Raw genomic sequence first — 23,797 nt, forward strand, 5'->3', positions numbered from 1 at the left:
TGGGTCAAATGCCCTCATTGGCAACTTTCTGGGGGCTGCATGCCTCTAGTGGTTGGGGGCCACAGCCAGACTGTTGGAAGTGGGGCAAGAGCAACTCCTGTTTTGTTCTTTTGTTTGTGTTCCAGAAGGGAGATAGAATTATAGGCTTGACTACCTTTACCTGTGATGCTCTGACTGACTTCCTTCCGTCATTAGACTGATACGTCTTAAGGAAGCTTATCTGCCCCTCCTCCTTCCGCCCTTTCCTCTCTTCTCTTCTTCGACTGTCCGAGAGAGAGGAGTTGTCTCTGCTCTATCTCTCCTTGCCCTGAGGGCAACTCCCAAGCCTAGGCATTGCGCCTCCAACTTAGTTAGTTAGAACTAGGTATGCCTTTCTATCTACTATGTATTTCTACAAATGAAGTAGCTTTTCTTATTTTACTAAGTCTCAGCGATGCCAATGCCGGGTAAAAGCCTGCTTTCTTAGGTAAACGCACACACTGTCACACACGCATTTCAGACTGCTGTTGTTCTCTGCTTAACGTATATTCAAATTTACACAACAACACAAGCATAGGGTGACCAAAGGATATGGCTCTTCCTTTTCTATAGCGTGCTACATTCCAGCCACACGAAAGACATACGCTTTTACAAGCACATATATATCTCCACCCAGGCAAGCAAGAGGCATTATCTCAGTTCAGGGACGTATTCCAGACAGGCGAAAGCACTTGAGGAGATCTTGAAGCAGGGCTGTGGCCTGGGGAGAGTCTGAGAGAGGGTCAGAGAGAGGTCTGGAAGGCCACATTTGACCTCCAGCCAAAAGAACTCCACCCCTGATCTAGATGTTACTGAACACAAAAAGCAGCAGTCATGGCAGCAATGTTCAGATCAGCTCTGGGCCATGAACGGTTGATGCCTGCCTGTGTTTGTGGTACTCACATCATCTCTTCAAGGAGGGGGCAGTGGCTGACCCCAAGGGCGAGGCTCTTGGAAGAACAGTCACTGATGCCGCAGACCTTCAGTCTAAAAAGAACACATCGCAAAACGTTAAGTCAGTTCCCACACTAGTTTTATGGCCATGCCCTTCCTGGAGGAAACCATGGATGCACAGGATGAGAAATTTCTCTTGGGGTTTATCCTTCTTTATCTTTTTAACCCAGATTAGTTTACTCCTTAATGCACATTGAACACTGCTTTGCACTCATAAACAGGGCAGCTAAAGGATGGACAGCAAGGCCAGGTTCCCAGGACAGACCATAGCTGAGTGGCAGAGCAGCTGCTTTGCATGCAGAAGGTCCTCTGTTCAGGCTCTTCAGTTAATAGGACTGGGGAGCAGATGGTGAAGGGAAGATAATACTAGATGATATGGAGAAATAGCCTGACCTAAAGGCAGCTTCCTATGTTATGATAATATCTCTTTATCTGCTACATTTCAGCTGAAGACAGACAAAAGCGCAGCATAAAATACAAAAAAATATATATAATTCCAAAACAAGCAAACCTTGTTGCATGAAACTCTTAAATGAAGAACTGTGGCTCAGTGGCAGAGCATCTCCTTTGCATGCAGAAGGTTCTGCAGGTAGGGCTGAGAATGTCCCCTGCCTGAAACCTGGAGAGCTGCTGCCAGTATGTGTAGATAATACTGAGCCAGGTGGGCCAATAGCCGGACTCGGCTTAAGGCAGCTTTTTCTATTCCTAAATTACTCAAATTGTGAATGAAAGCCGTGTATGTACCGTAATAAAAATTCATACCCTACATTAAGAAACCCCAGATTCGACAGTCAAAATGGATCGATCTTCAGACATTCAGCACCAAATGCGTGATGGGGCTTTTGAGAATGAGTGGACTAGCCCCATCACTAGCTGGATGCCAGCTGAAGGTCAGCCAGGAAAGGGTGTTACTGTTTGCCAACACTTTATAGCCTTTACTTTACAACCATGCTATTATTTATTTATTTATCCACTTTATTTATTTATTTATTATTTCCATTTATAGACTGTTTACTAACTGGAGATCTCAAAGCAGTTTATAATAAATAATCACACACACACACACCAGTGGATGTATGGAGGAAATTATGGTTGATGGCACATAGGTTTCCCTTAAAACTCAGGCATAACAGAAAACTGTTGCAAAATTATGAGTAGGTGGTATATTACAGCTGCAAAAATGACACAAGATTTTAAAAAAGCTATGCAGCCACATGCTGGAAATAGCAGAAAGAAAAATGGAACTTTTTTCATATGTAGTGGAAATGGCCTTACGCAAAATAATACGGGGTTGGGGAGAGAATAATCAAAGCTCCGTTAACCTCCTGTTTGTTAATTGCTCCCAGAATTTTATATGTGGGAAAGTGGAGAACAGCCATCTGTTACAGAATGGTAGAAGATGGGATGATGTGTCAGTGGCAAAACCAACTTATTATATTAGATTTAAGGAGAAAAACTACAGACGGGATACTGTTTTGTCTAGATGGAGTACGTTGGTGGAACATGGGGGAAGATGTGGCTTATTTCCTTGTACAGCTTATGGATTTTAAATGTTTTGAAAACTGGAACTTTTCATTTTTTTGCTCCTCTCTATGTTGTATTTTCTATTCTTTTTGTACATTGCTGTATTTTGTTATACAAGCAAGATGGAAAAAACAAAAAATAAAAACAATAAGTACAGTAAAAACAATGTTGAATAATTAATTACATTAAAAACCCCAAAACAATTATGTAAACTTTATCCATATCTATAAACACAATATCACTATCAATTCAGAGAGCATCAGAAGGGAGCACCAGAAGAGACTCAGGTGTGGTGGAGTGGAGAGAATTTTGGACTTTGACTGGAAAGTGTCCCCCCTCAGCCCTCCATGGTTCACCAAAGTGACCTTGAGCCAGTCACAATCTCTCAGCCTGATCTACCGCACAGGGTTGTACTGATGATAAAACAGGGAATGGGGAGGAACCCTATATGCCTCCTTGAGCTCCATGGAAGAAAGTTTAGGTAGAAATGTACAAAAATAAAATATTCCACATATGCCATCCTAAGTCTCTTAATGAACAGGGAAGTATAGTTGTGATGGAAATATATAGAGAAAATGAAGATGGGATCCTCAGGGTATCATTAAAATGATGCACTCCAGAGAGCGAGTCATGTTTGTATGTTACAACACATGAAGGAAACAGGTCTTGTAGCATTTTGAAGACTAGCAAGCCACAGAATGCAAGCTATTGAAATTGTACCCTTGCTAATGTAAGACCACCCTTCTGTAGCCTGGAGCCCTCCAGTTATTTTGGATTACAACTCCCGTCAGCCCCAGCCAGCACAGGCTGCTTAGTCAGATTTAAGCAAAATCATAGCAGTTGCCAACTTACTCAATCTTCCTGAGTTGCGAGGACTGCGGCAGTCGCTCTGCAAGGGCTGTGATGCCTTTGTACCCAATGGTATTTTCTGACAAACTGCAAAGTAAAAAAAATAAGTATGAACAGACTGAAGGATTTGTGTGCTTTTTCCTTTTTAAATAATGCTACTTGTTTTAAGAACATAATACTTGAGGGAACAATATTCTCAATTGTTTATAACTGGAAGATGACGTTCAATCTCCGTTTTAACTCAAGGTGGAAAAGTGCTGCTGCTGTGAAAAATGTGATCACCTGGGGTGCCCCCCCAGATATAGCTCTCTTCTTTTCTGCCCCTGCTCTTCTCCCTGTGGTCACTCTTCAGTTCCTTCTCTCTCTGTCTGTCTGTCTCTCTCATGTTCAAAGGATTTATACGCAGCCCTTTAGCCAAAAAAGGTCTCAGCGCAGCTTTCAAAAAGCAGTACTAAGATGGCCCCTGCTCTCAGGCTCACAATCTAAAAGGACATAAAACAGGAGGAAAACGTAATGGGAGGGAGGAGGAGAAACCAAGCTGAAGCAGAAGCACTTCAAGTGGCAGTTCTTATAATGCAGTTATGTAGTTCTGTATATGCAGATTCTGGCTTCTAGAAGAGGAGCAGCTCCTCACCGATATCCACGGCGGTTCCAGATGTCTTGCCCTCCCTGGAAGCGCTCTCCCACCGTCACCAATCCACCAGATCAGATCAAAGAGCAGAGAGTAAGTCCAGGCCCAGAGACCAAGGCAGCTCCTGCCACACAGGCTGAGTCTTGATGGCAGCTGGAATCCTCACAGGAGGGGGCTTGACAGAATTGCCCTCCCTTGCCAATGTCAATTCCTTCGTCCTAAGTTTTTCTCTCACCGTGGATTTCCCTTCTTGTGCTTTCCAACATTTTATGCCTCCCCCTTCCCACTCCCCCCGCATTCCGTAACATCATTGGCATTGGCATTAAGGAATTGCCCTGGCTCTCTTGTTCTCTCCTGCAAGTCTTGCTCTGCCTAATGGTAGGGCCGGCTCTGTGTCAGAGCATTTCAAGAGACAATGCATTTCGGCTTTTCCTTCCTGCTTTGGCTTCCATCCCCACAAACTGCACTTACCTGATCTCCTCTATCTGTGGACATTGGCACAGGACTCTGGCCAAGCAAGCAACACCCTCTGAGTCAATACCACAGGAAGCCAGGCTGGGGAGAGAAAAGGATATTTCAGTGGGAAGGGCCCTAGCTTAGTGGCAGAGCACCTGGTTTGCATACAGAAGGTCTCAAGTGCAAAGCCCAACATGTTCACGAATGTTGGAAATGTCCCATCTGGAGAGTCACTACCTGTCAGTGTAGACAATACTGAGCTAAATGGACCAATGACCTGACTTAGTATAACAGCTCTCTATGTTCTATGAGTTTGTGAAGAAGAAAAATGGGTCTTAAAAGACATGCATGGCTCTACCTTGCTGTTTGTTGGGGCAGGTTGAGAGCACATCAGTCAAGCTGCTGAGTAAACCCTCTGCTTGGTTTGAGAGCACTAGGCTAGAATCGGCAGCTTTATAGAATCAGGTGGAGCCTCATTGGTCCCTCGTGTCAGCTGACCCTTGCCACAATCATAGAATCATAGAATTAGAAGGGGCCTATAAGGCCATCCAGTCCAACCCCCTGCTCAATGCAGGAATACAAAAAAGCATCCCCAACAGGTGGCTGTCCAGCTGCCTCTTGAATGCCTTCAGTGTTGGAGAGCCCAACACCTCCCTAGGTCACTGGTTCCATTGTCATAACAGTTAGGCAGTTTTTACTGATGTTCAGTCAAAGTTGCCTGCAACTTGAGCCCATTATTCCGTGTCCTGCACTCTGGGACGATCGAGAAGAGATCACAGCTCTTCTCTGTGTGATCCTATCTCCCTTCAGTCTTCTCTTCTCCAGGCTAAACATGCCCAGTTCTTTCAGTCTCTCCTCATAAGGCTTTGATTCCAGTCCCCTGATAATCCTCATTGCCCTCCTCTGAACCTGGTAGCTGCTACAAAGCCACCTTCTGGCCATCTGAAACAGTCATATTGAGTTAGTGAGGTCTCCACTGGTTCTTCAGGTCACTTGGCAAGGCTGGCTGGGCAGAGGAGCTTCAGTGCCCTCTCTGGCCATGACATGGGTGGTTCCGTAGCACAGGAGAGATCAGGACTGAACTCCTTCAGCCTATTATAGGCAAATCCACACCATACATTTAAAGCACATCCAATGCACACTGAAAGCACATGGCTTCTCCAAGAATTCTGGGAAATGTGGTTTTCCCTCACAGAGCTACAACTTCAAACCATGGTTCCCATGATTCTTTGGGAGAAATCATGTACTTTCAATGTGTGTTGGATGTGCTTTACATGTATGGTGGAGGACCTACCCAAGGCACAAGATACAAGGCACTAAGCCCTGAGTGTCCAACCAATGTTATACAAAAATGCATACAGTACTGAAAGTATACAAAAGTGCATTTTATATGTGGAAATTGCTTGCAAAAACAGGTATATTTGTCAAAAACTGCATGCAAAAAAGTGTATATTGGGATAACTTCACACGAAAATGCTGACGGATTTCTTTCTTTTTTTAAAAGGAAATAGCGGCAGAAATATGGAGAAATAAGTTTAAGATTGGAAAAATGAGCAAAACTGAATTGGGTAGATTTGTCTGTCCCTGCCCGCAGCTCATCATCTGCCTTTGGCCTCTGGGTTCTTATCTGCCCACTTCAGAACCTGTCGAGTAGTCCAGCCTTTCTCAACCCTTGGGTCCCCAGATGTCGTTGGACTACAACTGCCATCAGCCCCAGCTAGGGATGGAAAGATCTGTCTCTTTCGGTTCTGTTTCTCATTTTTCCAATGTTAAATTCAGTTCTCTACATTTCTACAGTGATCTGCGATTTTTTTTTAAAAAAATGGACTCATGAAAATTCTCCACCATTTAAGTGCCGATTCCTCCAAATAAACACATTTTTGTAGGCAGTTTTGACAAAGGTACACATTTTTGCAAGCCGCTTCTCGTCATTTCATGCCTTTTTGCATGTTATATTCACTCACGTCTTCATTTTTACGCACACTTTCCCCTGATATATGCATTTTTGTAAATGTTGTTTAGTTGGCGAAGTGCATCCCAAAATTTTAATAAATGCAAATTCCTAAGAAGTTTCAGTTCTCATATTATTTTGGAAATTGAGAATTTGATAAATTCTGCTTGAAATGCGAACTGAATCAAAATTCTCACCCATCCTTAGCCCCAGCCAGCATGGCCAATGGTCAGGAATGATGGGAATTGTAGTCCAGCAACATTTGAGGACCAAAGGTTGGGAAAGGCTGGACTAGCCCATTTTTGACCAAGAACTCCACCTTGGACCCTACGGATCCTTCTCTGCCTGCCCAGAATCTCTCTCCAGTCTGTCTTGGACCATGCCATCTGCTGCTGGCCCTTGAGACCTCTGTCTGCTGCCTGTGCCAGGAGTGGGGTGGACCTCCAGCTGCTGCCTGTTTTGGATCTTGGACAAGGCCTCGATTAGAGTTGGTGTCTGATGGGTGAATATGTGAGAAATGACTCCACTGAAATGCAGCATATCCCAGCGTTCTCTTGAGAAGGACTCATGGTTCAGTTCACCCACAAGTCACCCGAGTTGGGTGGGAGCCCTCAGCACCTCCTTCTACACCACCCTGACCTGAGGACATGGCTCTCCCATCAGCCTCAGACTCTGGGGATGACCCCCTTGCTGTTTCCCCTGCTCCAGAGCCATGCAGGAGCATGTAACTGCTGAAATCAGTTACAGATCCTTTAAGGCATGGGTAGCCAATGTGGCTACCCATGTTGCTGAATTCCCATCATCCCTCACTATTGGCCATGCTAGAGCTCAACAACATCTGGAGGGGACCACACTGGCTACTCCAGCTTTAAGAACTGCAGACAGCTCTCCGGAAAGAAAAACATGGGCAGCCTTCTGATCCTTTGCTGAGACAACATCTTCCAAAGCTCAACCAGCCAGGCTCTCTGAGAGCTGTCCAAGGCCAGGTCAAGCCAGATGCTATTAATTGCTACCAATTCCCCAGTGATCACCAAGCCCCAACAGAGCAGTAATCGCCCTTGAGATTACACCACCCCAATTTTCCCCAACCTGGTGTGCCTTCCATCTGCTTTGGACTGCAACTCCAATCAGCCCCAGCCACTGCGGCCATTAATCATCTGGCACAAACAATTCATACATGCAAATCTCTCCTTGGTGCTACTATTAGCAAATGACAATCATACAGTATGGTGAGTGGACCGGTTTAGGAGTCAGTGTGATATAAGAGATGGTAGCGGCATGGCAGGGACCAAGATCCAAAAGTTATGATAATTAGGCGAGGAAGGTGAATGGGAAGCATAAGCTCATCCTGCCCTTCTCATTGAACACGCTGTGAGCCTCCTCCCCAAGGCCAGTCCATGGGTTGAGGGCATGTCTACAGGGGCTAGCTCACTGGGACAGCCTGTGCATATTGGGCAGGATGCCGCACTATAAACACACCCTGTGGAAGCTTTTGGGAGGGTCCAACGTCAGATGTGGCAGTGGGGGGGGAGGGGCAAACAAGGTCCTGCTCCCTCCCTCGCATGATTATCATGACTTCATTTTCACAACTTGAGCAGGGCAGAGAAACTTGACCTTCCTGAATTCTAGACGTGGTCTACACCTTCCAGTTTGGAACTTAGAGCGCAGTTGTAACCAAGTCTACTCAGAAGTAAGCCCTATTGAATTCAACGGGGCTTACCTCGAGGTAAGTGATCCGCCAGCTTTCACAATCCTGAACATATTGATGCATTTCTCAGTTCAAATAGTGTATCGAAATACATTTCAAGATGTTTAGAACTGCATATGTTAATGCAATTGTTTGTGCAGATTAAAAACATTAATGCAGACTAATACAGAAACAAGAGAGGCTTGTTCTCATGTTATGCCGAACACAGGTACCAGCTGCCTCTACAAATAAGCGCTTGCATGAAAAGGTGTGCCCTTGTCAATTTGTACAGCTCCACTATTTGTGTACGCCGGCACACAGATTTTAAACTTGCTGAATATAATGTGTAGACAACACCCCTGATGAAGCAGACTTAACAAGTGAAGGAACGGAAAAGTGGCACAGGCCAGAAACAGAATGCCCCTAGCCAAGATACTTACTGAAGGACTTTCAGGTGGGGCATGTTAGGCAGAACTGGAGCCAGTTTTTCCAAAGTCTCATTTCCGATATTGTTCCCAGATAGGCTGGAAGGGAAGTGCAATGTGAATCACCACTGAGAAAGCATTCAACATTGGGCTGGGGATGCTTGGGGAAGTCAGCTTCTGTGAGCCTCCTGGTCCGTCAGGTCCCGCTCCTTGTCATTGCTGCAGTTGCGCAGATTGGCTCCCAAGGAAGAGGGCAAATGACTGGGAGGAAGAGGGGGGCACACTGAGGGCTCCTTACCTCAATACCCCCCAAAACCTGACTGTATTTGTAGGAGGAAAGGAGGGCATTTCACAGAATATTCTCCCATGCGTGTATACAGATTCTTCAAAAGCCCCGTCCCCCCAATAGAACGTTCTTGGGTAAAGTTTTTCTGAGCAACGTGGCCTAGCTCTATTTTAAAAGGCATTTGCTGAAAATGCAGGGAGAAAGTTTGAGCTTACTTGAGCACCTCCAGGTTCTTGCTGTCACTCAGAGCCTCCGCAAAACGCTGTCCTCCAGCAGAGCCGAAGCTGTTGCACGAGAGGCTAAAATAGGAGCCACAAGAGAGGAAGCTTTTATCCTGAGCCAGATCGTGAGCTGATCTAATACTGCTGGCTGGCAATGACTGTCCAGGGTTTCCAACAGGGGTCTTTTTCAGCCCTACCTGGAGATGGCAGGGAGTGAACCTGAGACCTTTCGCATGCACAGTGTGTGCTCTACTTCTGAGCTTATGTCTCTTTCCCAAAGGTGCACCACCCTTGCAAAGGGAACACAGGGAGCTGCCTTATCTGGAATCAGGCCATCTAGCTCAGTACTGTCTTACACTGACTGGCAGCAGCTCTTCAGCGTTTCAGGCAGGGAGCTTCTCCTAGCCCCACCTGGAGTTGTTGGGGATTGAACCGGGGGCCTTCTGCATGCAAAGCAGGTGCTCTGTCATTGAGCTACGGCTCCTCCTCAAGAGGTTGGCCAGCCCTGCAAGGGACTCTGGGAACACAGGAAGCTGCCTTATCCAGAGTCAGACCAGTGGTCCATCTAGACTGGAAATAGCTCTCCAGGATTTTAGGCAGGATTCTCTACCTGGAGATGCCAGGGATTGAATCTGAGGACTTCTGCATGCAAAACAGGTGTTCTACTGCTGACCTATACCCTTTCCTGTAGACAAGGATCGTAAGACATCAAGAAGTGAAGCCACGAGATGTATATCCAATCAGTTCTAGTACTGATCTAATCAGCGTTGCACACCCAACCCTGTGCCAATCTGCAGTGCGTGAAAGCTCAGTTGCAGCATTGGCATGAGAGGGAAAATGGCAGACGACAGGTCAGCAGCTCATAATTACTCCAGGCACCTGCCCTTATGTAGCTCATGTTCCCAGATTGTCCACTGTGGGAGTGAGGGAGTGGATGGCAAAGAATGGAGGAGGAGCATTAATTCGTTCATTTAATGCGCTGTGCAATTAAAGGACAAACTGGAAGATACCATCCCAACTGGGAAACACTGGCCAGATGTAGCAGGGCTGCTGATGTTTGTTCATAACGGGATCTAGATATGAGATTGGGAATAGACAGCCCAGAGCAGGGAGCAGAGCTCCACCTCCCTTTTGCAAGGCAGGCTCTCGAACGGGAGACTTGGGCAGCAGGGTCCGGGCCCCAGACTTCCTGCTCCACCAAGGTGGATCTCAGGCAGAGGGAGCTTTGAGCTTGATCTCTGCTGTGCTGCAGCACCACCAGTGGACAGAGGTGGCAGTACTAGAGCTTTGTCAGCCCAGTTGGACCAGATGATTTGAGGAGCCATTTGGGGACTGGCTGGCTCCAGGCTTGGTTCTTCAGTCTGATGGTGCATCTGTGAGAGGAGATGCCAGAGAGGCTCTTGCCTTGCCTCCCCTCCTTGTCTGCCTGCTTCTAAACTTGACCCCCCAACCCTGTCTTAGACCACATTATCTGCACGTAGCCTTTCTCTGCCTGCTCTGGATTCTGACCAACTGGACCATACCACTCGCTTCTGTCCCAGTTGGGCCCTGGAACCTCATAATCCCCATCTTCTCCCATGGTAGGGGGGCTAATCTGTGACAGCTGGATTTTGTTTTGGAGGGTAGGCACCAGGAATTCCGCACTCCCACCCCTAGTCTTTCCTATAACCAAAACCTATAATCTGTAGATCCCTTTCTGGGCTGATTCAGACACAAGAGACTCACTTGATTTGCTTTATGCTCTGCATTTCTGCAACGGCTGTAGCGATTTCTTTCACACCAGCATCATCAATCTTGTTGTGGCTTAAACTTTGAAAGAAAACCCACAGCTCGTAAGATCAAAGAAAACATTCATTTTGTTCATGAGATTGTGTTCTAGTTCATGTATGCTGAACTGCAGGGAACATTCCACTGTTTCTATATTTAGCAGAATTTGATGACGTAGGAACTTGAGTCTGCAGACCATGGGATTCCTGCCAGGCAGCTGATACCAGAGTAAACATACCACTTGCCGATTCAGCTATAAAAGCCAGGTAGTTTTTTTAAAGGAAACCTTTTATACTAGAAAGTTGTTAAGATGTTTTCAAAATGCTTTTGTTTTATTTTTAATAGTATTGTTTTAACTCTGAAGTGTGTGCTGCCCTGGGCTCCTTTGCAAGAAAGGGCAGGATATAAACTGAGTTAATAATAATAATAGTAATAGTAATAACAGTGTTATAGGATTGGGAATTGGTTTGGATGATGTCTTTGAGGGTCCTCCCAACCTATAATCTTGTGCCTGTAAAAGATGGAGTTGTAGCAGCGAAAGTTTCTTTGATAAGTTAAGTACTCTGGCCTGGACAGTCTCTTTGTTTGTGGATGGACCAATCTGAATATGTAAGGATGTGGTAAAGAGAGATCCCATCATTATGTGAACCCTTTCAGGGCAGAGGCCCTCCTAGCCCTCCTCACCTGCCTGAGGCAGGAAGTGGTCTAGGTTAGGGTTAGTCTTGAGGCGAAGCTGAGAACTGAAAACAGACAGAGTGACTTCCTGCTCTCTGTGTCTGAATGCCAAGACATGGTTCTGTGATGTCTCCCTGGAAGCCTGATGGGGAAGCGAGATCTGTCGGACTGTTAATGTTATGAACCCCTCCATCTTATGCTCAAATTGTATATATGTGTAAATAAACCATATATCCTAAAGACATCACAGTCGCTGCTGACCTTCATTCCAAGGAAATCAACCCCCGGGTAAGCGCAGAAACCCTTGGAAGTCTCGCACTGCTTGGAGATTGGGATGTGCACAACAATAGGAATATGTGGGGAAAGGGAACAAAACCCACTCCTCTTCATAATTTTTCATACTGGCATTCCATTGCTTTATGCTGGAGCCAGTGACTATAAACATCAAACAAGGGCTAGGGAGATATAGGTTCAAATCCTCACATAGCTACATAGCTCACTGGGAGGTCATGGGCTGGTCACTACCTCACAGCCTAGCCTACCTCACAGGGCTGTCATGAGGATAAAATGGAGAAGGGACAAGGCATGTATGCTGCGTTGAGATCCTTAGAGGAAAGAGAAGATATAAATATAAAAAAGGAAAAAAATAATTAAAATATTTTCTGTGTTGATTCTGATATTGAAGCCAGACCAGGGAAGAAAAAGCCAAAGTGAAAAACAAGAGGAAAAAGCATGACCTTACTTGATTTCCTCCATGTGGATGGCATTCTTCAAAACTAGTGCCAGACAAGAACAGGGCTCATTGCCAAGATGGTTATTGTTCAAACTGGAAAACAATAATAAAATACTAAACATTAGTCAATTATTGTGAGCTGTCCCAACAGGGGAATGCTTCTCAGGACACTTTTTATTGTTCAGTAGCATTTTAATGGTGGCCTTCACAGCAGGAATGGAAGGATCACACTATTCCAGATCCATGCCAATTTCTGTTATGTTTATTCCTAAATCCAACCCAACACCTACCAAAAATTATTTTAATTCTAAAAAAAATCTAAAGTGCCCAGTGAATGTGAAAATAGAAGCCTCTTTCACAGGCAAAGGAAACTTTTGAGAAATTGGAGGACAGATTTTGGCACAGTGCTAATCTACCTACATATGAAAAACTACCTGGTTCATTGGCCTGGGCAAGTTAAAGATATTAGGATGAATTTTTACATGGCCCCATCACTCTCTTGCATATTCCCAGCCACAGAAACTGGTAAGTCTGAAAAATGACACAATAAATATCATGGGCAGTTGGGTTGGACCTCTACGCATAGTCATACTTACATAAGCCTTCTCAGGAGAGGCATTGCTGAGAGTCTTGAAGTCAGATTCAGAATATTTGCATTGTTGATACTGAGAGAGCCAAGGCTAAGACATAAATGAGAACTCAGTATAGGAATAGTAAATAACATATCTGACCCCCCTGTGGCAACAACTCTGATATTTGGGCTGCCCAATCGGCAGCACAGAAACTATCCTGGGTGAAGGATTGATCCGTTTTTTAATCTGGCAAACCTGAGAACTTGCAGTAGGAACTAGAGATGTAAGGCACAAATCATTTCCTGTTGCACTTTGTATGCATCACATGCAGCACTGTTTCCATTCCATTGCAGTTCACCTTCCACCCAAAACTATGTTATTCATCTTGCTGTCCACTGTGGCAAAATTATGTAATTTATATAATTAATTATGTAAACTATGAAAATTATGTTGTCATTGTTATTCCACCCTATTCATTTCAATACAAAGAAAATGCAATGCAAATATGGGGGGGACGTAATCAATTACACATCATTTGCAGATTGAAAGCAACAACAGCAAATACCAGTTGTATTTGCTGGATTGATTTCCATTCTGGACATGGGACAAATAAGCAAACATCAACCATTTCAGCTCCTGTTTCAATCAGAATACTCTGACATCCGTAGTAGGAACTCAGCTATGTAACTGTACAGCCCACATTGGTCCTGCATCATCCAAGCAGAGTCCAGTGGAGGAGAAGAAAATCTGCCATTAACTCAGCCTTTGTTATCATGGACATGTTAGGAGAACAGTGCCAAGTCCCAGATCAGCAGTCCTCTGAGGCACAGTTCTCCTACAACAGTGGCCCCGAAGAGGAGATGGAACCATTCCTTTCCATGCAAATCCACTGGCACTGAAGCCTGCTTCTCATCCCCTCAACCCAAGGAGACATCTCTGTCACTGGACTCTGATGACTGGACCACAAAGGTGACCTTGGAGAATCTGGAGAGCCCTGTGGAGCTTTTCCCAAGGCAGCCCTCACATCTTGAATCCCTACTGCCTAGAAAAAAGCCAGTGGCTGCAGAAAAAGGGTACTGACCCTTTAACTGGCCAGATGTAGCACTCAAGGGGTGGAGCTTCCATCTTGACTACCTAGCCCGGACAATAAAGTTGCTCTGCAGCACTGCTGAGACAACTTGTATTTTCTGTCTCAGCTGCTGGACCACTAACCATGGTCCTCAATCAGCACATTGATCCTTATCCAAGGTCCTGAACTTGCCTTATCTTCCAGTCTATCTCTGAACTCTGTGCCTAACAGTCTCTGCTTTGTTTGGGCCATCAACTTCCCTTGCTGGTGTCATCACCATGAATCAGGACAAACCTAAGGTCAGAAGGATAACCCAGCTGGATCAGCCCAAAAGTCTATCTACTCCAACATCCCACCTCTCACTGTGACTAGCTAGAAGCCTTTGGGAATCCTGCAAGCAAGGCATGAAGGCAATGGGCCTACAGCAACTGACATTCAGTTGCATCCTGGCTCTGATCATGGGGCTCCATGCAAGCAGTCTGGCCAGCACTGCACGGATCAACATTGCTGCTTTTGAACTGCTTTACCTTACACTGGAACAAATAATCAGTCACAGCACAACTATAGTACGGTTCTATTCACTGGGCAAAATAACGAATGCAGATTTTACTTTTGTACAGGAGGATAGCTTCTACACACACATTCACACATCTCTCCCCATACTCCAGCCAGGCAGCCAGAGTTCAAGGATACATTTCAGCCAGGCAAAAACACTCAAGGAGGATGAGGGGTGTTGCATGGGGAGAGTCCTGAGACCTGGACAGAGAGGCTTGAATGGCTGCATTTGGCCCCCCAGCTTGAGATTCCCACCTGATATACAGGATTGCCCTGCATGTCACCCTAAGTCCTAACAGCCAGTAGTGTAGCGGCAGACTCAGAAGTGCAGGGTCCGTTCATGAGAGTCATGCCACACCCCCTCGCTTGCTTGGTCTCCATCACCACACTCCTCAGTCCTTCCCCTGCGTGCCTTCTTCCACAAGAACAGACATCCCTAGGAGCCAATCAGCATGAAAAGGGAATGTGTTAGCTACTAAGAACTGTCTTCTAAGTGGCTGGCTCACCTCCTTTCACTCTGATTGGCTCCAATCAGCAGGAAAGGAGAAGGAAGCATGTTAGAAGATTCTTCTCAGTGGCTAACACACTCCTCTTCCATGCTGATTGGCTTGTAGGAGGTTGGAGACTTAGGGACCCGAGTAAGTCCCTGATCCCCCAAAAGTAAGGGGTCTAAGACCCCGAGACCCTGGACGACTACACTCCTGCTAACAACAATTAAAAGTCAACTTACTTTATGCTCTTCAAAAGAGGCTTTCCTTCTAGAGCATTCAGTAGACCACTGATATCCATACCGAGTTCACTTTTGGAAAAGCTAGAGAGAAGGTAGCAAAGTTACACTTTCATTTCACAAAAGTGCAGAAAGAAGAAGGAATGGCAACCTGGAGGGATGCAATAGTGGGTTGGGGCCCAGATGCCTTTTCCCATATGGGCCCCCCATGTCTCAAGACTTTCTGTGGAGACTCTTCTCCAAGTACCTTTTTAAACAGAGGGATGTTATACAGGCACAAAGGAGAGGGCCTCTTCTGTGGTGGCACCCCAAAGGAGAGACATCTGGCACAGACATTACAGACTTTTCAGCACCAGACAAAGACTTTTCTATTTGGCCATGTGTTCTAGAATTTGCTTTTGTTTTTTAGCTTGGTGTTTTTTGGGGGGATGCTATTGTTTTTAAATATGGTGTTTTACCTTGTGTGAATCGGCTCCCCCTGGGCAGGAAGGGGTATAAGAAAGCATCCAGCCTCAGTGGTGCTTTGCTCAAGTAAAAAGTTATTCCGGAGCTCTGGTATTTTCCTGTAATTTTGGTTGTTCCTTGCTCCCGTTTTCTTGTTTGCCTTCCAGTCATTACTCATTCCTTGATCCTGCCTTATGGCTTGTTCCTCAGTCCTGCCTTGCTCATTTTTTTCTGGCCACTGACTCATCTCACAGTCCCTGATTCACCACATACTACTGTCCATGCCTAGCCTTGACACCATCCCAGAAATCTTTTCTTGTACCCAGGAGTAAAAAGGGGTGATGTCAGGAACATCCACAGCAGTCACACACTCACACACTGGATGTTAGACTTTTATTTATTTTATTTATTATTTAATTTATATCCCGCCCTTCCTCCCGGCAAACAGGAACGCTAAAAACACTTTAAAACATCATAAAAACAGACCTTAAAATACATTAAAACAAAACAATGTTAAAAACAGCTTTAAAAAAAAATCTTTTAAAAAGGGTTAAAAACATTATTAAAAAAAACATATTAACAAGGCATTCTAACACAGACGCAGACTTACTCAATGTCGTCAATGGTGTGGCATTGGCGCAATGCTGCAGTCAGGTGCTCCATTCCAGTGGGAAGGATTCTACAACAGGTTAACCTGGAAATTCAAAACCAGTACAGGTTGAGAATAGCCAGCAACTTTCTCCTGTTGATGCATCAAACATAAAATGTAGTGGAATATTGCTCCCATGGGAGGCAGTGATGGCGACCAACTTGGCCTTAAAAGAGGGTTAGCCATATTCATGGAGGATAAGGCCATCAGTGGCTACAAGCCACCAAGCCTATGCTCTGCCTCCACAGTCGGAGGCAGGATGCTTCTGAATACCAGTCGATGGAAACTACATGAAGGGAGAGTGCTCTTGTGCTCAGGTCCTGCTTGTGAGCTCCCCATTGGGCCATCTGGTTGGCCACTGTGAGACCAGGATGCTGGACTAGATGGGCCCTTGGCCTGTTCTAGCAGGCTCCTCTTGTGTTCTAGCAAGCCATTTGCAGCTTCAAGATGGCAATGGTAAAAGAATACAAGCCAGCCTTATGGAAGTGAGGAATTTCTCCCTCCCTCCATATTTTGATCATTAGCGGCTTATGAATGTCTATGATCGACTTAGAGAGGAATCCTAAGCCCTCCCCGCCCAGACTGGTGGAGCTTTACAGAATGGCAGGGCCACCATCACATCCACTGCCCTGACTTGCCTGGCAGCCGAGGCAAAATGTGGGAGCAGGCAAATTGCTATGCCAGCATAGTTATCAGGCCCATATTGAGCCAGATGCTGTCAATGCAACAGCAGCAGGGCCATCTTGGGATCCAATGGATCCCAGACCGGCTCAGCCTCACCCCCTCCCTGCCCCCCAGAAACCCCTGTTTCAGGGCTACTGCCAGCAGAGATCTCACCAGTGGCCCATTTACCCACCCGCACACTTGACAGGTGGAAGGGGCAGCTCTGTGCTAGTAGAGTGACACTGGTGTTACTTTGCAGGCCGAAGCCAGCAGGGCTGGGTGGAGGAACACCAATGCCTGGCCTAAAAAAAACCAAACACCAGCCTGGCACAGAGGCTTTGGATTCCTCTGCCATTCTGTCATTCCATGCACAATCCTTTGTTTAACCTGAAGAAGCAAATATTGAGAGAGAGACATGATGGTGGTCTTTGCGTATCTGAAGAGCAGTCACAAAGCAGATGGAGCAGCCTTTTTCGTCGCTTGCTACAGGGCTGGAATGAGATATTTGACAGGGAAGCAGACTGACTTGGGAGGTGATAGGCTCTCCTTCACTGAAAGTGTTTAAGCAGAGGCTGGATGGCCATCTGTCAGCGGTGCTGTAATTGTATCCTGCATTGTAGACCCTACACTGAGTAAGGGGTTGGACTAGATGAGCTTCAAGGTAACTTTCAACCGTTTTAAGCAAGGACAATAATCACAGAGTTCTGCGATAAGCAGGGAAATCCAAACATCCTATGATTAGGTCACCATGAGACCTTTTTCCTTGGACACTGCAGAGGATATATGGATATATTTGCCACTTGTCTGAGGTGTGGTCAGGCTGGTTGAGACCTCCTAGGACTCAAACTGTGTTCTAGTCAATACACCCACATGCCTAGGTTCCTGGGCTCCTTCAGGAGGAATGGCAGGATATAAATTGAATATAATAAATAGATAAATAGGTTGCTGTGCATTGCAGGGAAGATTAGCAAAAATTGACCAAAAAAATGGGGGCAATGTGCCTGCCAGGATCAATCTTCTCTGGTAAAGCCCAGATTTAGCTGTGGAACCATTAACACTCAGTTAACAGATGAAAGAGCAAAGTGAAAGCAGTTTGAGCCAGAGTTCACACTTTTGCCAAGGTTAAGGATATTAGATAAGTGATGGCTTCAGAAGATGCTTTCAGATCCTAGAAAGAGCCTTCACCTTACAGTAAAAGCAAGAAAACCCTAGAATTAACCCACAGACGTCAGTCCCCGGCCCTATCTGATATAAAAGTTTGATAATGCCTGTTTAAGGCTGTTGCAGCAACTCCTTGCTGTCACCTCCATGACTTGTTCATGAGATAAGCCTAGACTGTTCCAATATTCTGAAAGGTGTTCCAATATTCTGATTCATGCCTAGAGTGTGATGCTGTCTTCCTGTATTGACTTCCTGAATAAAGCTTCATACAGAAAAATCCAGTCTTCTAGTCCAGAGTTTGCTTCTTTGGTTGGGAGCCAGGACAATTTGTGTGCATTGCTGTGTGCATTTCTCCTCCTAATATACACATTTTGTACACAATTTTGCCTGGTATATGTATTTTTGAAAGCAATTCCATAATTATAAAACTATTGCCTTAATATCCCATGCAAGTAAAGTAATGCTCAAGATTCTACAACAAAGGCTCTTACCATATATGGAGCGAGAAATGCCAGATGTGCAAGCTGGATTTAGAAAGGGAAGAGGCACCAGAGATCATATAGCAAACATACGTTGGATAATGGAACAGACCAAGGAATTTCAGAAGGAAATCACCCTGTGCTTTATAGATTACAGCAAAGCCTTTGATTGTGTAGATCATGAACAACTATGAAATGCTTTAAAAGAAATGGGGGTGCCACAGCATCTGATTGTCCTGCTGTACAACCTATACTCTGAACAAGAGGCTACTGTAAGGACAGAATATGGAGAAACCAATTGGTTCCCAATCGGAAAGGGTGTGAGACAGGGATGTATTTTATCAGCCTGTTTGTTTAATCTATATGCAGAACATATATGGAAAGCAGGATTGGACCAAGATAAAGGAGGTGTGAAAATTGGAGGGAGAAATATCAATAATTTAAGATATGCAGATGATACCATACTACTAGCAGAAACCAGTAATGATTTGAAACGAATGCTGACGAAAGTTAAAGAGGAAACCACAAAAGCAGGACTACAGCTGAATGTCAAGAACACTAAAGTAATGACATCAGAAGATTTATGTAACATTAAAGTTGACAATGAGGACATTGAACTTGTCAAGGATTATCAATACCTTGGCACAATCATTAACGAAAATGGAGACAATAGTCAAGAAATCAGAAGCAGGCTAGGACTGGGGAGGGCAGCTATGATGCAAAGATGTATCACTGAACACTAAAGTCAGGATCATTCAGACCATGGTATTCCAGATCTCTATGTATAGATGTGAAAATTGGACAGTGAAAAAAGCAGATAAGAGAAAAATCAACTCATTTGAAATGTGGTGTTGGAGGAGAGCTTTGACCATACCATGGACTGTGAAAACGAACAATAATTGGGTATTAGAACAAATTAAACCAGAAATATCACTAGAAGCTAAAATGATGAAACTGAGGTTAGTGAGAAGACATGATTCACTAGAAAGGACAATAATGCTGGGAAAAACAGCAGGGAGTAGAAAAAGAGGAAGGCCAAACAAGAGATGGATTGGTTCCATAAAGGAAGCCACAGACCTGAACTTACAAGATATAAACAGGGTGGTCCATGACAGATGCTATTGGAGGTCACTGATTCATAGTGTCACCATAAGTCGTGATCGACTTGAAGGCATATAACAACAAACTTCAAAATGTGGTAAAACAGCCACAAAGTCTTGCCCTGAATGAAGCATTTCTTTCTTTAAGACATTGATATACTGCTTAATTGTCCTCATTGCAAAGAGGGAACAAAAACCCCCACAAGCCATACAAAAAATGAAACAGTAACTTGTTTGGGTAATGGATCCAGGGGGGCATTGAAAGCTATCAACAATGTGCAGACCAAACAAGAGATGGATTGATTCCATAAAGGAAGCCACAGACCTGAACTTACAAGATCTGGACAGGGTGGTTCATGACAGATGCTCTTGGAGGTCGCTGATTCATAGGGTCGCCATAAGTCGTAATCGACTTGGAGGCGCATAACAACAACAAACCACAACAAACAGAATGCATTTTTGTTCATTGTTCATTATGTTCACTTTTGTGCTCACTTTTCACTAATATGTACATTTTTACATGCATTCTTTGGTTGGAGAACTGCATCACAAAATTCAGAGAAGTGAGTTTTAGGTTAAATCCGTTTTAAATCAGTTTAACTCATGGTTTTCCCAATGAATATTGGGAAATGTCATTTGACGTGGGTACTGATAATTCTGCTGAACCTTAAGAAATGCTGCAAAGTTTAGCATGGGTACTAAATTACACTACCACCACATTTTAGAGGTGTGACATTAGAGATGTGCTAGAATTCCACCCCATTCAGATTTGGTACTGAATTTTCCATTAATTCATGTATTCTCTATCATTGCAGATTGGATGTTTATGAAGCAATTTTCCGGGGATATTTTCAAAAAAGGATTTATAAAATCCGCCTCTAAAATATTGCTATTAAGAACAATAATTTTATTGATGTTTCCTTTCAAATGATTGAAATTTTCTTTCAATTTTTTCATTCAAAATATTGAAATTTCCTCTAAAATTATTGATATTTCCTTTAAAAAATAATATTAATATCAATCGTTTTTGCAAGGGAAAAAACAGATTAAAAACCAGTGGCTAGTGGAGAAAGAACATACTTGAATCGATACGTGCATGTTAGGTCAATGGAATGTTTTCGAACCGGCCCTGGCCAACAGATTCCCCATATGTGTCATTCCCTTCCACGGGATACCTTTGACCATTTTTGTTTTGTTTTACCAGCATCTCTCTTAGATATTATTTAAGATATTATCATTAGTTTTCAAATAATAATAAAACATAACCCCACCCATTTTAAATTGCCAAGCTGGAGAGGCTTTGCATAAGTTTGCATTACTGGTTTTCAGCTTTAAAAATCTGGACTCATCTTTCTCTAGATCACAGAAGAGAGCAGCGCATGAGAAACCCTTGCATGAAAATATGGAACAGTTTCACAACGAGGAGGCAAAGTGTGTGAAGTTAGAGAGATTCAAATGCTGGGAGATGTCACTAAGAGAGGCATACAGATTCAGGCATGCAATCCAAAGCACACAGTTACTCAGAAATGGCATACTCAAGCTTCTTCAGTGACGGAAAATGCAACAGGGTATTAGAGATGGTTTCTGCTTCAGCATCAGTGAGTTGTACCTGTGAACAGCTGCAAATAACAGAACAGGTGGGATACATTCAGACACATTCGTTTGGAAAAGCACACAGTGATAAAGTTGGCAGAGATCCCGACAGTAATCTTGTTCCACCATTCATTTAAGGACAGCATTTTTTAAAAAATAGATACCTGTATTTCTAAAATTTTATTTGAAATTGGGGTATGATTTAGGGCCAAACAAGTCATGATATTAAACATGTTTTTGCATTTAATGTACAGGGTTTTAAAAATGCAAACAGCATCAGCTGGGGAAGGACCTGGTAATTATTGTAATCACAGCAGGCACAGGAAAGGAATCATGTTATGTAATGATACCTGAGAAAAATAAATAAAGTTTATATAAAAAGAAAGAAAGAAAAGGAATTGTAACCTTTTCTTTCCTGCTGAGGTCTTAAAGAAAATGTCTTATCAGAAGTTGGCATTTGCTTTGGGAAGAATTGCCCATTAGGACCACGGCAGCAGGAGAGGAAAAGGTTAAATGAGAGAGAGAGAGAGAGAGAGAGAGAGAGAGAGAGAGATGCCACAAATCATGGGAACATAGGAAGTTGCTTTATATCAAGACAGACCAGTGGTCCATTTACCTCAGTTTGTCTATATCAATGGTGGAGTACTGGAGCTAGTCAAGAGGCTGGATCATTACCTATGCAACCCCCGCAGGTCAGCTTTGACAGAAGGGTAGGGTCACCCACCTGTCAATCGCCTGGCATCATTATGACATCAGGTGACAACCTCAAAGGGGCTCACTCTCAGCATCAACCTGCTGAAGGCTGATTAGCACTGAGAGTGTGTCTTCAGAGGGGCTCGGTGTAACTGCTCTAAACAGCTGATCAGTGGTTTTGAAGTCCATTTGCAGCTGTCATCTGGATTCAAACTGCACCTATAAATGGACATTTTCCCCTCTGCAGAACAGCATAGACTCTACACTGATGATGCTGAGGTTTGAACAGAAGATCTTCTGCATGCAAAGCAGATGCTCTACCACTGAGCTATGGCCCTTCACCACAGCTAAAGCTATTTGCATTTTAAAAACACACACCTGTATGTTAAATGAAAAGATGCCTTTAATGTCACATTTACATTGGCCTTTAAATATTAGTTGCCCCAAGGAAAGATTATGTACAACTAAAATGAATATTCTCTCAGAATTAAGCTTCAGTGTCCAAAATGTTCCTGTTCATGTCTCCTATAACCTACAACCTCTTAAGTCAAAGATTCATCTGAAAGGCCAAGATTCAATCTTAAAAAGCTGGAGGGGGATATCTGGTGTCATTTGGCCAATTTAAAGGTGATCGTAGCCCAACAGAGGAGGAATACTTAGCACAAAACAAAGCACAAACAGGCAATTTAGATCAAGGAAAAAACACAGGGAGGGAGGTGGTAGGGAACATTAAGTGCCCTCTTCCCCCAGTGCCTCTGCTCTAGTCAGTATTGGAGCCCCCCCCCCACATTGTAGTCTACTATAAAGTAAAACAACAAACACACACACACACAGGGAGCTCAGATCATGGATCAGATTTGGTTTGGCCCTTATATTGTTCTGTCGAGCTTGCTAGGATTGTTTCATTTTTGTATTTGTGAGTAATATGCCATGCTTGTTGTGAACTTATGAATCTCAGCCACAATTACATCTGTGATCTCTGATACTCTTTAAACTGAAAGCCTGGACACTGCTACAGCCACTTTGTTCCAACTTTTACGTTGCTCATGCAAATACAGGCACAGACTTTGGCTGCCTCCAGATGGTGTTGAGGCTGGTCATTTGATAGGGCACCTGTCATGGTCCTAGCCCTGAGCTTGTAGGAGTAGAAGCTGGCTGAGTCTGGGGATGACGTACCACCATAGCTGGGGAACTGACCCAGGCTCCATACGCTGGTGGTTTGGAATCCACTAAACCGGAGCTGGTGGCCTGGAAGCTGCTCAGGTGCCACCTTCTGAGTCTTCCTTACCAGAGGAACCAAGTGCTTCCTGCACAATCTTGCCTGCCCAAATGGTGCAGGGAGTGGGCCAGGTAGGAGACCCCCCAAAAGTGAATAGCACTAATGCTAGGGGTTCATCCCTTTCAGATCCACAGTCTTCAGGTCAAGAGGATGGAGCTTGGGAAGGAAAGACTGGAGGAAGAAGCTCATCTGATCTTACTTCCCCTCCTGCCTCACTCAGAGCTATCCATGGTGCTGCAACCATCACCCTGCCTTGATCAGGCGGGTACCTGATACAGATCGTCACCAACAAAAAGCCTACCACCACCCCGAAAAGGGAAAATATTTTCATTTTGGATAGAGCACCCAAGAAAACTGGAGGAAGTATGAAATATTTTTTTGCACTGGGCATCTCACCCTAAGGGGCACCCATTGTGCCAGAGACTTGCCAGCACTGGGCACAGGCATGGCTGCGAGTCCAAACAAATAATGGCCCAACGGCCCCACAGCTTCATGGCAAGCAGAAAATCAGCAGATGAAGCTTATCCTGGCAAACAATCAGAGCTTAGAAAAGTTACTTTTTTGAACTACAACTCCCATCAGCCCCAGCCATCATGGCCACTGGATTGGAATGATGGGAATTGTAGTTCAAAAAAG

The 23,797-nt window shown here is 44.4% G+C and overlaps 1 protein-coding gene across 5 annotated transcripts in view; it reads right to left on the reverse strand.

Annotated features, from left to right (window-relative positions):
* The window catches only part of NLRC5 (NLR family CARD domain containing 5), a 108,188-nt gene that overhangs the window by 11,156 nt on the left and 73,235 nt on the right, over positions 1–23,797 (reverse strand). For all 5 annotated transcript variants that reach the window (XM_061594027.1, XM_061594026.1, XM_061594030.1 and 2 more), the window contains 11 exons: positions 21,132–21,215; positions 16,155–16,238; positions 15,104–15,184; positions 12,774–12,857; positions 12,187–12,270; positions 10,728–10,811; positions 8,997–9,080; positions 8,511–8,594; positions 4,448–4,531; positions 3,349–3,432; positions 922–1,005 (listed from right to left, as the gene is read on the reverse strand). In XM_061594027.1, coding sequence (XP_061450011.1) covers positions 922–1,005; positions 3,349–3,432; positions 4,448–4,531; positions 8,511–8,594; positions 8,997–9,080; positions 10,728–10,811; positions 12,187–12,270; positions 12,774–12,857; positions 15,104–15,184; positions 16,155–16,238; positions 21,132–21,215 — 921 coding nt within the window. The remainder of the gene's footprint in view (positions 1–921; positions 1,006–3,348; positions 3,433–4,447; positions 4,532–8,510; positions 8,595–8,996; positions 9,081–10,727; positions 10,812–12,186; positions 12,271–12,773; positions 12,858–15,103; positions 15,185–16,154; positions 16,239–21,131; positions 21,216–23,797) is intronic.

The sequence above is a fragment of the Rhineura floridana genome, chromosome 13 (genome assembly GCF_030035675.1).
Source record: "Rhineura floridana isolate rRhiFlo1 chromosome 13, rRhiFlo1.hap2, whole genome shotgun sequence".
Classification (NCBI taxonomy): domain Eukaryota; kingdom Metazoa; phylum Chordata; class Lepidosauria; order Squamata; family Rhineuridae; genus Rhineura; species Rhineura floridana.